Consider the following 13,910-nt stretch of genomic DNA (forward strand, 5'->3'; position numbering starts at 1 on the left):
AGGATAGGAACCACCTGAATATACACGAGGAAATTTCAGAAGAAACAATTACCCAGACAAATCTATAATTTTTACTGAAAATTTTAAACACTTTTTTAAAGTTTACTTATTTACTTTGAAAGAGAGAGAGAGAGAGAGAGACAGCTTGAGCAAGGGAGGGGCAGAGAGAGAAGGAGAGAGAGAAATTCCCAAGTAGGCTTTGCACTGTCAGCACAGAGCCTGATGTGGGGCTCAAACTCATGAAAGTGTGAGATCATGACCTGAGCCGAAACCAAGAGTCAGACGCTTAACCAAATGAGCCACCCAGGCGCCCCTTTAATGTAAATTGTAGAATTACGTTATAAGTTAACTGAACTATCATCCCTTGTTTGAAGTTCTCTGCTACATCTGTTATTTCTAATGTGAAAACTCAATGATACTTAAGTCAAAATTTATACAAATCTGCACTTACAAATGTGCATTCTGCAACAAAACGTAGGACCAGGTAGTATTTGACTGCACCTCTACCAGAAATAATGTAACTGGTACAAGATAAGACAATGGGTGCCCAGAAATCAGAGGGCCTGTAATGCTTCCACCAACCACAGTTTGTTCTCTCCAAATCCAATGATTCCTGGAAAGGTCACTTGGCATAGGTAAGACCATAATCTTTCACTGAAGTCCGAGTAGTGCAACTTTGAAAAAACGGTGTGATTATTGTCAGGAATTCTGGTGAAGATTCTTGTTACGCAGTCATTCTTACGAGACTATTATGGATTAGGCCATCTGTGATGGCTCTTTGGTCAGAGGGGCACCATATGGTAAGGCCTGGAAGAAAGTACAGGTTTATTTCAGATTTGTCTAATTGTAGGGAATCAGGACTTAAATAAAAGTAACTGGGTAGGCAGAGTACCTCTTCTCTCTGCCTTCCTGCACCCGGCTACAACAAGAAAGGAATATATATATATGATCATGGGTCTTTCATAAATCCGGAAGGCCCAAACCCCTTATCACACTTTTCTAAAACATATGCCGTTTAAGTATTTTTTAAATGAGAAATGCGGGTCCCTGGGTGGCTCAGTCGGGTAAGCATCTGACTTTGGCTCAGGTCATGATCTCATGGTTCTTGGGTTGGAGCCCCGCATTGGGCTCTGTGCTGACAGCTCAGAGCCTGGAGCCTGCTTCAGAGTCTGTGTCTCCCTCTCTCTTTGTTCCTTCCCCACTCATGTTCTATCTCTCTCTGCCTCTCAACACTAAATAAACGTTAAAAAAAATTAAAAAGTAAATAAAACGAGAAATGAAACAAAAAAGCTCTATCCTTGCTCCTGGCTAAGTCAGAATAACATCCATCCCATAAAGATGTAGTGAAAAACAGGGGTGCCTGGGTGGCTCAGTTGGTTAAGCGGCCGACTTCGGCTCAGGTCATGATCTTGCGGTCCATGAGTTCGAGCCCCACATCGGGCTCTGTGCTGACAGCTCACAGCCTGGAGCCTGTTTCAGATTCTGTGTCTCCCTCTCTCTGACCCTCCCCTGTTCATGCTCTGTCTCTCTCTGTCTCAAAAATAAATAAACGTTAAAAAAAAATTTAAAAGATGTGTGAAAAACAAACTTGTAAAGCTCTCAGCACGGTGCATGGCACAGATAGATAGATACCGAGGATGTCGTAGAGGAAAGCGAATTATGATGTAAACATCTATGCAATATTCAGACATATGTATGGTACCCAGGGAGCAATTAGAACCTGTGAATACCACTATAGCTGCCAAAGACAAAAGCCATGCCAGGGGCACAGGAAACCATCTTTCCTCTCCCACCACCCCTGTGTCCCAAAACACCCTAGAAAGAGCTATGAGACAGAGTTCCTGGTTGATAGCTCCTCCTCCATGTTGATAGGAGGCCAAGACCTTCATATCAAGAGCTCTAGAACTGGAAGGCCAGGAAGACACCTCCCCGGTCCACCATCCTCCACCTTTTCAGAGCAACTCAGAAGGACAAGAATAGAGACCCACTGGTCTGGAAGCCATGCCACCGATATCGGTAACTGCTTCCTATGAAGCAATTTTGATGATAACTGATTCTCGAACAAATGACTGCCAATCAGGTGTTCACAATTCAGAAGAAAGACTACACAGAAGTGGAAACCAAAATGAAGGATGAATTGAGTTTCTTATGCCCCAAACCATAGATCCCCAGCATCACTCAGAGTTTGGTCAGAAATCTCTCATAAGGCAGGAAGCTTGCAAGAACCCAATCCAATCCTTCCATTATGTATTCCTTTGCCCTCCTCAGAAAGGGACTCCAGGGCGTGAAACTCCAGGCACCCGCCATAAACTGATGCAGAGTGAAGTGAAGACAAGAGAATTCATGGGTTTCCACTTTCACAAATGTATTTCCTTACTACTGAACCTCCTTTCTAAAGATTGCTGCCAGAAAGTATGGACATTTGCAGTACATCAGGAAATGTCATGGGTACTGAGGCATGAAGCCCAGAGAAAGCTGCAAGTCCATGACTACATATTATAGTTGCATTTATGGCCTAATTCAGTGGAATAAAATTTGCCTCTTTATTTTGAATGCAGGGCAGTAGACTATGCATACTGTTAATTTTCCTTTTGGGATTGTAATAGTACTTGTCAAATGCTCAAATACTTTACGGATATTACACCATTTAAGTCCCGTTGATCCCAGGCAATTATTTTCCTTTAATAGGATGTAAATGTGTAAAGCTTATTTTGCTTCTCCAAAGAGTTTGAAGTCTAGTAAAATCTTAAGTGATTTACAGAATAATGCCGTCATCCTCCATCAACGGTCCATGAAAACCAGCCTCTGCTCTTCTCTGCGACGCCCTAATCCTGCATGTAGGACCAACATTGTCCTATGATGAAAACACCGATGCCAAGGTCCATTTCTTCCACTTCCTAATCTTTCTTGTAAATCAGTCACCAAAGCTATGGGTTCTTCCTCCGTGACAGCTTTGGCTGCTATTCTCACTGCCTCCACTCTGCCCTATTCATCACTTCCCCTTCTAGAGTATTGCTGGTCACTAGACCACGTCCCCAGAAGTCTTTGTGATCTCTAATAACATCCCACAAATGGTTCCAATACTTTTCTCGCTTCCTGTGTCTTTCGGGAGCTCAGTGCACGAATCACCCTCCATGACCCACCTTCAACTGGCGTGGGCTATATACAGTGTAGCCCGAGTCACCTCTAAAAACGTATTCATAGTTACGATTCTTCGCTGTTACCCTATATAATCCCCTTGCCTTCTCACCTCCTCAAGCCAGCCACGACACGAAGGGATTCCTGTGCTTGATGTAGTCTAGTCATCTGCTAGAAATTCTCACCCGAGTTGTTAGCCCAAGTCCAGCCATACGTCAAAGCACTCGGACCAACCAGGCCACATGCCTGAGTGTCTTGTGCCAACTTCGGGACACAGACAATGCTTTGGTACCATTCCCCTGGTATCTCACAGTATTTTTGTGCTTAAGATTTTCTTTTTTCTACCTGAGTTGTAAGCTCCTTGAAGAGAGGAAAATGGCTTATGTCTTTTAAGATGCTCAATCCCTAACACATTACCTTGCAAACTCAACAGTTATATAATGAAGATGGTAAAACCAACGAATCTAAAACTGTCATTGTGTATGAGAGTAATCTAGAATGTTCACTAAAAATGTATATTCCTAGACCCAAACTGAGAGATTTGGCTGGTCTCAGGTAAGAGGAAAAAATTAAAGACTTCTAGGGAATTCTCATGCGAGTAACATACAGATAGTATTTTGAAAAACATCATCACTGATTAATTTGAAACCGTAAATGCAAATAAACCAAGTACAAAAGTATGCAGAATTATAAATAATAGAGACAGAAAACCTGGCATGTTACAAACCAGTTGCCAATATTAGGAAGTTTTTTTTTTGTGATAGACACCATAAACCATATATGCTTCTACTATTTTAATTTAAAATAGCAATTCTCATTAAAGCAATTCATGTTAATATTAAGCTAATCTTTTTTTTTTTCATTTAAACTAGAAAGTAGGGTTACTTAAAGTTATGTAAAACAGAAGTTGTATTTTGTCACTCAAGAATAACTGATCTAGATTATTCGCTTAATTGATACAAGATTATAAATCTTTAAGCTTTCTTTTGTTGATTTTGACCTTTAACAAAGGCATGTGCAACATAAGACATGCTCTCCTTGAATTCATTATTCTAAAAATATATAAGGATCTAGGTATTTATACTCCCAGTCCAACACTTTTTGGAATAAAAGTATACTTCGCATAATTCTTCCTTTATTATTATACAGTTTTTTCTTTGAACATCAAAATCCTGAACTTCATCCAACCAGAGTGAACTCTGTGCAATGTCATGTTGGCAAATAATTGCATTTAGCAATCTAGTTGCTCTTTCTAGGCTTTGCAGTTTTTTATTTTTAGTTGGATGATAATTCTATATATTTCCTCTTTTTCCCGTCACGCCTAGTTAATTTTAATTATATAATAGGCAAAACTGTGTTTGCCTCACTTTTCTGATGTTGGCTTGCTTGCACTACTATCCTTCAGGGAAACATTTTGGGATCTTTTAGTAAGTCATGTACCACGAATAATTAGAAAGAGGAACCTAATAAATGCAAATATAAGTCAAGTGACAAGGAGATCTCATTTCTCTTTGTGATTTTGCCTCCCGATTTTTGTGTGCTTTTGTGGGTGGGGTGAAGGACTGGATGGCTAAGCTTGGTTTATAGTTTGTGAGCTATTTTGTATTTTTTAAACATTACAAAAGTACTTCCTAAATGTGAATTAACCAAAACCCTGCATTTGTTGGAGATTTTGTATACTCAGTGTTCCTTATTTACCTTCTGAAATCTCTTCTTGGGATATAGGTATTTCACAGGAAATTAACAATCAGTTCCCTCTCCAAGGTTTCCATCCCTGTGAGTCACTTGTTTAGGCCACTAGGGAGAGACATGGAGTCTTTGGACCAGGTCTTCTGGGAGTTTCATGGCAGGGACACAGCAATTCACTGAAGGCATTCATGACACACGCCCTGTCAAGCCTCTACTCGACCAATGAGGAACACTTTAGTGCACGCATAATATACTGCCCTGTGGTCGGTGGAACTCAAGAGACCTAAAATGATGTTTCACCAAGTGAAAAAGAGTCCGTTTCACATACAGAATGTCAACTCACGTGCACCATACAGGATATAAAAGATGGTTAAGTATGAAAAGCAAATAAAAATGCATAAAGATTTTCTTCACAGTAAAGAAAAAGTTGATTACATCACCAGCGAAGATGATTTGAAGACTAACAACAAGTTTAACCTCCAACGGGATGCCCACATATAACACACACGCATGCGCACACAGGGGCATGTTCATTCACGACCGACCCACCGGTGACTCTCATACAGGCTTCTGGCTTATCAGGCAAGACTTCTCATTTTACCTCCTTCTTCACACTTTCTTACTGTAAACTCAAGAAAGTAATCACAGGCAATAACCTGCTCTGGAACAGGTTACGTGGTCTCTTTCACCAGCCACCTCTCCGGGTGTTGCCTTACTAGATCATACTTTTAATGGCTTGACTTTGCAGAAACAGAAAGTGAGTCGATATCATGAAACTCCAGGCATTCCAATTACAGGAAGTGTTAGTGGGTCTAATGCTACATTTTTGTGGCATTTAAGCACAGGAAGACATTCTCACGATAATAGTTCTACCACTGTTAAGTGGGAATTTCACAAGTCCTAGAATACACTCTGTTCGGCAATTTAAGTTTTTTTTATACGCAAGGTTGTTTTCCTTGACTTCTATATTGAATGACAAATTCCGTTTTTTTTTCAATTCCCCCCCACCCCGAAACTTAAAATTTAAAGGTAGTTTGTTTTTTTTTAGTCTTCTCAATCTTAAAACGTATTGCAAAATAACTGTGAAGGCAATTCAATTTTTGCACATTCAACATGTCATTCAATCAAGTCAACTCACAGTTGATAGTCACACACCATGGGCACCTCTCCACTTGCCATCGGTTGAAATAAAGCTCCGCATTCTGTACCCAGCCAGGGGTACTGCGCATGTTTGAACGGGGACGTCCCAGAGTATGTGGAATATAAAAAGTTCTTCAGGACTTCCCAACTCTGTTACGAATACTATCCATCCTTAATGTCAGATCTGAACGTTTTTTAGGCGCACATTTTGGAAAAGCAAGTTGAGAAGCGGGCACACCTACGGTCACTCCTTTTTGAAAATCAGAATGTCTCCAAAGTGCCTTGGCAACATTTTCCGGCAAAGGGTTAAACCGCTATTTCATAAACCCAACAAAACAACAATCCACCTTACTGTTCAGGACTTTCAGAACCAGATTTCAGCAACGCAGAGGTTGAAGTTGAAAAGTCATGCCTGATCGTGATCTACGGGAGATCCTGTTGCAGCTCAAGTTTGGCCAACTAACTTCTCCAAGTGACTCTGAAGTCTTGAGCCCTCAAGCCCCGGTGACTAAATCCCTTCCACATTATCCTAAAATCGCCTGCTGCTCCGCCTAGGGGGAACACTCCGGGAAAATGAACCTCGGTTGACCGGTCGTCCTGGCCCCGGGAGCCGAGGGGACTCCCCACTAATCTGCTCCGGAGGGAAAAGAGCAGTGCGGACCCGGACGAGCCGCGCTCCCGGGGAGGGTTCCAGCCCTCTGGGCGCACCCGCGGGGGACGACTGCTCCCCAGCAGGTTCCGCGATCTCTACCACCACCCCCACCCCACCTCAGCGGCTGCGTCTCCCAGGCTTTCTGGCTTTCCTACTTAGTAACAACTTTATGCAAAAACAAAAACAAAAACAAAACTTTTCTCCCAGGAAGCGTGCAGTCTGCTCGGTATAACTTTGGAGGCAGCGTTCCGAAGGTGAAGCAGCAACACACGGCCGGCGCGGCTTCTGGGTCCGCAGCGCCCCGCGGTCGCCCCCCACCGCCGGCCCGGCCCCGCACCTACCTGGGCCTCGTCCGCGTCGGGCTCCGCGTCGGAGAAGCCGAGTCCCGACTCGAAGGCGGCGGCGGCGGCGGGCGCGTCGCGCGGACCCCGCAGCAGCGCAGCGGCGAGCAGGGAACACGCCAGGGACCAGAAGCCCAGCAAGTGCATGGTGGAAGGACCCGGAGCGCGGCGGCCCGGCCGCGGTGGGGGCGGGGTGGGCGCGTGGCGCCCCCGCGACGATGCGCTCCCTGCGCGCGGAGCCGCCGGCGACCCCCCGAGGGCGGCCGGAGGCGGCGGCAGCGGTCCGCGGCTGGGCGCTCCCGACGCCTCGCGTCGCGGTGCTGGCCGGGGCCGGGGAGGGGCGCGGGGTCAGGTAGAAGCCTCACAGGAAACCGGACGTCCGAGCTCCCCGCATTCGGAGCCGGCGAGGTGAGGCGAGGGCGAGGGCGAGGGGGGGGGGGTGGGGGACGGCGCCTCGGTCCGCCTTTCTGTTTTCGCTTTCTGGCTAGAGGGGGGCAAAGCCGACCCCCTCGGCGCCGCTCGGCCCCTGCGGCCCCCCCACCCCCCCGAGCCCGCGGCCCCCTCCTCCCTCCCCTCCCCTTCCCCCGGTGCAGCGAGCGGCGGCCGGGAGGAGGGCGGCGGGGCGCCGCGCGGCCAGGCCGGGGGAGCTCGGCGGCGCGGGCGGCTCCGGAGCGCGGGGCGAGCGGCGGCGGCTGCGGCGGGCGCAGGGGCAGGGCATGGCTGACGCGCCCTCTGCCTGCGCTTATGTGAGAGAAAGCGGCCGAGGGAGGGAGCGTGCCGAGCCCGGCCGCCCTCCCCTCTCACTTTCCCTCGGAAGCGCTCCGCGCGCTCCCCGCGGCCCCGCGCCTCCGCCCCGGCGCCCCGCGCGTCCCCTCCCCCCGCCCCCCTCCCGGGAGCGCGGCCCGTGGGGCGAGTCCAGCCGGGGCCGGCGGGCCGCGCGGGGCGGAGGGGGAGCGCGACCGAGTCGGCGTGGTGGGGAAGGCAGGCCGACCCTTTGTCCTCGGCAGGCGGCTCCCGGGCTCCAGCCCCTAGCCCACCGGCAAGCCTCGCCCTCCGCGCCCCCCCCCCCGCCCCCCGCTCCAGGTTTGCAAAGTGCCCCCGGGGGGCTCCAGAAGGTCCGGGAGAGAGTCGTCACAAAGGCGGAGACCCCGCCGGGACCTCGGAGCCCGCCGCCGCCCCCTCGCTCCCCTCCTCTGGGCAACTTTAATGTGCAGCAAGAGCTCAGAGTGCAGGACGGGCTACGAGGGTGAATGCTAATGATCCCCTTGGAATCCCAAACTTGGGGCGGGTGGGGATGGAGGGCCACAGTCTTCGCGGAGAGCAAAGTCACGAGGCGTCAGTTTCTGCAGGGAAGTTGGGTTTAAATGGGAAAGGGAGCGATAAAGAGCCGCGTGTGCTGATCCTATTGTAGGAAGTGACCTCTGCGGAGAAGTCACTGCGTGTCCCCATTGGGAAAATCACATTGTGGCGCTGATTGCCCTGGTGTCTTCCTCCTTGGGGCAGAGCGGACGGGTTGCTGATGACCAAGCTACTGGGTTTCAACAGTGTTCAGAACAGGAGAAGCCCGAGCTACTTTTCAGTACACTGATCCTAAAGTCTTAGACGGAGGACGCGCTGTTATCTGATTCAGTTCTCTGCAAGTTCCGAAACCGCCCTCACCCACTGCATACTTGAAGGCTCAAATAGCTCCAGGGACAGGGAGTCCTCTGTGCGTTTGCAAAACCAACACTGCCGAAAAGCATTTCCTTCCATCTAGCCATTGCTTTCGACTTCTGGACTTTACACAATAAATCTAATCTAACTTCCACATGTGAGTTCTTCGAATATTTTGAAAACATCTGTCATGTTTTCCCTATGCTAGCTTTCCTCCCAGCAAAATATCCTTTTTGTGAAGATGACAGTTCCAGGTTCCCTCATCAACCTTAATCTCATTCTCCATGTTCTTCATATAGTATGCTGCTCAGAACATGACTCAGTACTTAAAGTGTTCCCGTAAGCACGTACAAAGAGTCTTCTGTGTCCAGACGTTATACATTTATTGATCCAGCCTCCGGTGGAGTTCATTTGCTGGCAGCCAAATGACTACTGACTCACACTACACTTAAAATCGACTAAATTCGGAGCAACTGGGTGGCTCAGTCGGTTGAGTGTACGACTTCGGCTCAGGTCACGATCTCACGGTTTATGGGTTCGAGCCCCACATCGGGCTCTGTCCTGACAGCTCAGAGCCTGGAGCCTGCTTCGGATTCTGTGTCTCCCTCTCTCTCTGCCCCTCCCCTGCTCATGCTCTGTCTCTCTCTGTCTCAAAAATAAATAAAACATTAAAACAATTTTTTAAACATTAAAAAAAATCAACTAAATTCCTCAAGAATTTTTCATGTGCACTGGTGTTAGTCACATGCACATTACCCATTATTTGTGAAGTTGGTTTCCTGTGCCCAAGATCCGAGCTTTGTTATTTATCTCTGTTATGTTGGGAACACTCGGGGAGTCAGCCCAAGATCATGGCATGGTGGGATGTTTTGGGATATTCTTCTTGCTGTCTTTCTACTCCTGTTTCATCAGTTTGCTATATTTGTCTTCAGATATTGATGAAGCTGTGGGAAGGGAGGAGGCAAGGTCAGACCGGGAGTAAGATCGAAGTCCTAGCTGGAGCTTTCTCTTGATGATTCTCTCTGAGAGCCTTTCTCTGCTTTGCACTTGAAATACCAATCAGAGGTTTCGAAAACATGCTTGAGTGTATCCTGGAGAGTTTCCGGTTTAATTGGTTTGGAGTAGGATGTGGGCTTAGGACCCTAATGGGCCACCACATTGAGACTCTCGGGCATTTAGGACACTCCTAGGGCAGGGCATAGTGTGGAGACTGCAAATCAACGATGAAAACATATTTTAAAAATGTATCATATTAACGGTATGATCTATTTTATATGAAATACAGCAGGAAGCACATACAGACTTTTTCCTCTCAAAAATGTTATCTTCTTACCCCTGTTATTATTTCAAGCTGGCCAAAAGTATACTTGAAAGAAAGACCAGTCTTAGAAGACCAGCGTGCATTAGGTGTTGAAGAGTGCCTTGAAGGTCGAAGGGGACAGTGGCTGTTTTACCTTTTCCTGCTGCATTTGGCTCTTGCTTTCTGTGGTGAGCTGTAAATTTACCATAATTTTCTTTCGACTTTTTTCTTTGAGGTGTTGTAAATTTACCATAATTTCCTTTCAACTTTTTCTCTTTGAGAAGTTATTAAATTTTTTTTGTCATTGGAAAAGGACACATGAAGTTTTTGTTAGTAGTTTTTAATTTTATTATACTTAGTTGTACTATAGATGATGCTGACCTTAGAGCTGCATTGAGGTTTCTTTGTGACTTTGTACATGGTTGATTTGGGGAACTAATTCTCTGTGCCCCCTTCTTGCTGGATATTAAGTTTGAGCTTATTGTAATATTCTGTTCTTGAGAGTGAATTTTAAAATGAAATGTGTTGGGTGGGGGGGCTGCCTGTGTGGCTCAGTTGAGCATCTGACTCTTGGTTTCAGCTCAGGTCATGATCTGACAGTTTGTGGGATTGAGCCCCCATGGGGCTTTCTCTCTCTCCCTCTCTCTCTTCCTCTCTCTCTCTCCTTCCCACCGCTTCTGTCCCTAGCTCGTGCTCTCACTCTCTCTAAAGTAAATAAAAATAAAAATAAAATAAGTGAAATGTGGGGCGCTGGGTGGCTCAGTTCATTGAGTTTCCAACTTTAGATTTTGGCTTAGGTCATGACCCCAAGGTCATGAGATTGAGCCCCGTGTTGAGCCCCATATTAGAGCCTGCTTAAGATTCTTTCTCTTTCTCCCTCTGCCCCTCTCCCTTGCTCTCTCTCTCTCAAATACATAAAATGAATAAATAAATAAAATGAAATGCTTGTAATGTGTTTTTTAATCAAATTGTTTTCTTTTACTGGTGTATGTCTATTTTTGTAATATCTGATGTTTTCATTTGAAATTCTGTTTTTACTGGTATTAAAATCAGAGTCTTTGAGAATTGAGGCCATCTGTAAACCTGACTTGGAGACAACGATAAACACACTTATGTCAATGCCACTTAGTTATTCCTTCTAGGAAACTTTAGCCTGGGAAAGAGAAGATTGCAAACTAGCGATTAAATCCACATTTTGCTGCAGTAAATGCCGACCAATCAGTGTATCGAAGACAGTAACCTCACTCTGGCAACAGCCTTCTTGTCAGTAACAGCTTCCTTATCAAGACCCTCCCCTTCATGTGTCAACCAGTCTTGAACGGTGACATCACAGACTGCCCAATCCTACACCATCTTAACCTACTGAGTGCAGACCCCAAAGTCCTACAGTTTTTTTCTGCTTCTGACTGACCTCTCCTGGGACACTGCTAAAACTGTCACAATGGTGCTGTCCCTTAATGCAGTAAGTTCTAAATATGACTTTTGTTTATTAAAAAAATTTTTTTAATGTTTATTTTTGAGAGAGAGAGAAAGAGTGGGGGAGGGGCAGAGAGAGAGGGAGACACAGCATCCGAAGCAGGCTCCAGGTTCCGGGCTGTCAGCACAGAGCCTGACGCGGGGCTCGAACCCATGAACCGCGAGACTGTGATCTGAGCCGAAGCTGGACACTTTAACGGACTGAGCCACCCAGGCGCCTGAGACTTTTGTTTATTGAAGGGTTATCCGGTGATACTTTGGTGAGCTAAACACCCTGGAAATCCCACCGAGACCCTATTTAAAGTCCCCTTTGTGCTGAAGCCCAAGTCCCTTAATTCAGAAATGGGGAGCCCCCCTGAGGCCTGCAATGAGGTAAGTGTCCCCATTAGGCATTAGGTCTCAGTTCCAGTCTTCATCAAGCTCTGAAGTGCTAAGTGTATTTTGTCCTGTGAGGTTGCCTTTCAGGGACTCTTTGATGATTTGATCCTCTCTGTAGGCATATATCCCTGGCAGAAAGCTGTCTCAGTACTAACAACGTTGGTTTGGGTCACTGTGCTTTTCGTGGTCTTCTGTTGCTCTTGGATGGGTGGGAGTTCATGTCTCAACCTCGTGTCTTCCAAGACCTGTCAGGTCTGCTAGGGGAGACCACCAAGCCAATAGGTTGGGGAGCCCAGGACATAGGTAAACAAGCCACTGAATTGACGGACCGTTGCCACACTGTCACACGTTTGTCTCAGACTAAACCCAGGTGTGTGTCTCCTGAAGGCCTCTTGCGTGTATTTATACCGTAACGAATACACGTGAGTTGTGTCCGAAATGGCACAGTTTTACCAACAGTAGTTTAACTTTAGTGGCCATTTGGGAAAACCTTTCATTGGAACAAAATTGTTCATTTGAGAAGTGTTTTTGTTTGTTTGTTTGTTTGTTTGTTTTTAGAATGGAAAGGGACTAAAAATGCAAACATTCAATGACCTGTGTGTTTTTTTTTTTTATTATTATTATTGGTATGAGAAAGCTTGCAAGAGAAATTCAGATTCCACGATTGCCTCTCTAAATATTCTGTGAAGGAGACAAACGAAAAATGTGGAAGGCTGTCTTTCTGATCTGCCCAAACCATAACTTGAACCTAAAAGTTCTGATGTAACCCTCCCTCTTCTTCTATCCTGTGGTCCTCCCTTATCCCCTGCCTCCAACCCTCTTTCTGACCAGCTGTCCTTTCCTGCTGGCCAGCCAACCACTCTGAAGGCTGAATTGGCTCTTAAAGTTATCCAGGTCAGAAAAAGCCCCTTATAGTGGAACTTGAGCCCTGATTGTGGTCTGAAAGTGATTTTCAAAGGCTTTCCAAAGCCTATGCAGGGTAGGCGGAGATTTACAGCAATTTGCTGTGGTTCTAAGGGCATTTAATTGAGAGTTCCCAGATCTACATCAATTGATTTATATGTTATTAGGAACCTCATATGTGATAAAATTCAATGGAAAAGGTACTGTGAATATTCTGATTGTGGCTTTAAAGATGTCAAATTCTATAATAAAACCAGAGGAATTTAGAAACACTATAAATATTAGAAATTTTGGAGACCATGGTCACAGACAAATAGAAAGATGAATATACTGGAGACCTTAACACCTTTGGAAAACATTCAGGTGTAGATCTTGGAGCATCTATGACCACAGCTCTTTCCTCACTGAATGGCCTTAAGTCAGAAATCAGGGATTTCATACGCAAGCAAAAACTGGAATGGAAAACAGTCCTGTTGCTGGACCTCTAAACTCTCGCCAAGTGAAACTGAAGGGAAAAAAGGAAAGGGAAAATCAATGAAGCTGCCACAAATGACTGTCAAGGGCTCAATATCTCATTTCCTCTTAAAGTCCCCAAGAGCCTGACTGAGGAATATTTTTTGTGACACAATACCTGTTTTAGAGTATGCAGATTTAAAAAAAAAAAAAAAAACACTTGGGGAAGATAATCTCTGTCACCTTGGCTGCTTGGCATCACCAGAAGAAGTCTTCAGTTGGAAACCTGGCAAACATTTAAGAAGAAATCACCTGCTTCAAGGGAGACAAATTGACAAATACTTTGTCAGCATTGGTGAGAAAATTTTATTAAGGTTGCTGAGCTTGTCTCTGGTTGCATGTCTCATCTGCACCAGATTAATTCTGGTGAAGCTGTACAGATGGAATGTAGACAAGAACCGTAATTTTCAGGTGCCCTAGAACACTTACAAATGGGTCCAAACTCCACTTGCAATGGAGTTTGAATATCCTAGTCAATATTTGCTAATTTTCAAGGTGGAATGAAACTTTTGTTTGCTGGAAAGGTATAGTTCGAGTCATAGCAAAAAAGTTGCTTGACCTTGTGTTTTCAATCTGGGGAATTTCCAAACTATTTCTCTGGTAATGGAGGTACTCAGTGTACTGGGATGGTTACTAAAGAACTTTGCAAAGCCTCGATGTTTACTCCGAAATTTTATTGTCCCTATTACTCACAGTGATCATGAAGAACAGAGAAGGTGAGTGGTGT

At 45.7% G+C, this 13,910-nt stretch overlaps 1 protein-coding gene across 1 annotated transcript in view; it reads right to left on the reverse strand.

The window, feature by feature from the left end:
• Positions 1-7,506, reverse strand: part of VEGFC (vascular endothelial growth factor C) — a 111,224-nt gene extending 103,718 nt beyond the window's left edge. The window contains exon 1 of the mRNA XM_025932990.2: positions 6,961-7,506. Coding sequence (XP_025788775.2) covers positions 6,961-7,107 — 147 coding nt within the window. The 5' untranslated portion in view covers positions 7,108-7,506. The remainder of the gene's footprint in view (positions 1-6,960) is intronic.
• Between the last annotated feature and the right edge of the window lie 6,404 nt (positions 7,507-13,910).

Source organism: Puma concolor, chromosome B1, assembly GCF_028749965.1.
Source record: "Puma concolor isolate L17-30 chromosome B1, mPumCon1.1.hap2, whole genome shotgun sequence".
Lineage (NCBI taxonomy): Eukaryota > Metazoa > Chordata > Mammalia > Carnivora > Felidae > Puma > Puma concolor.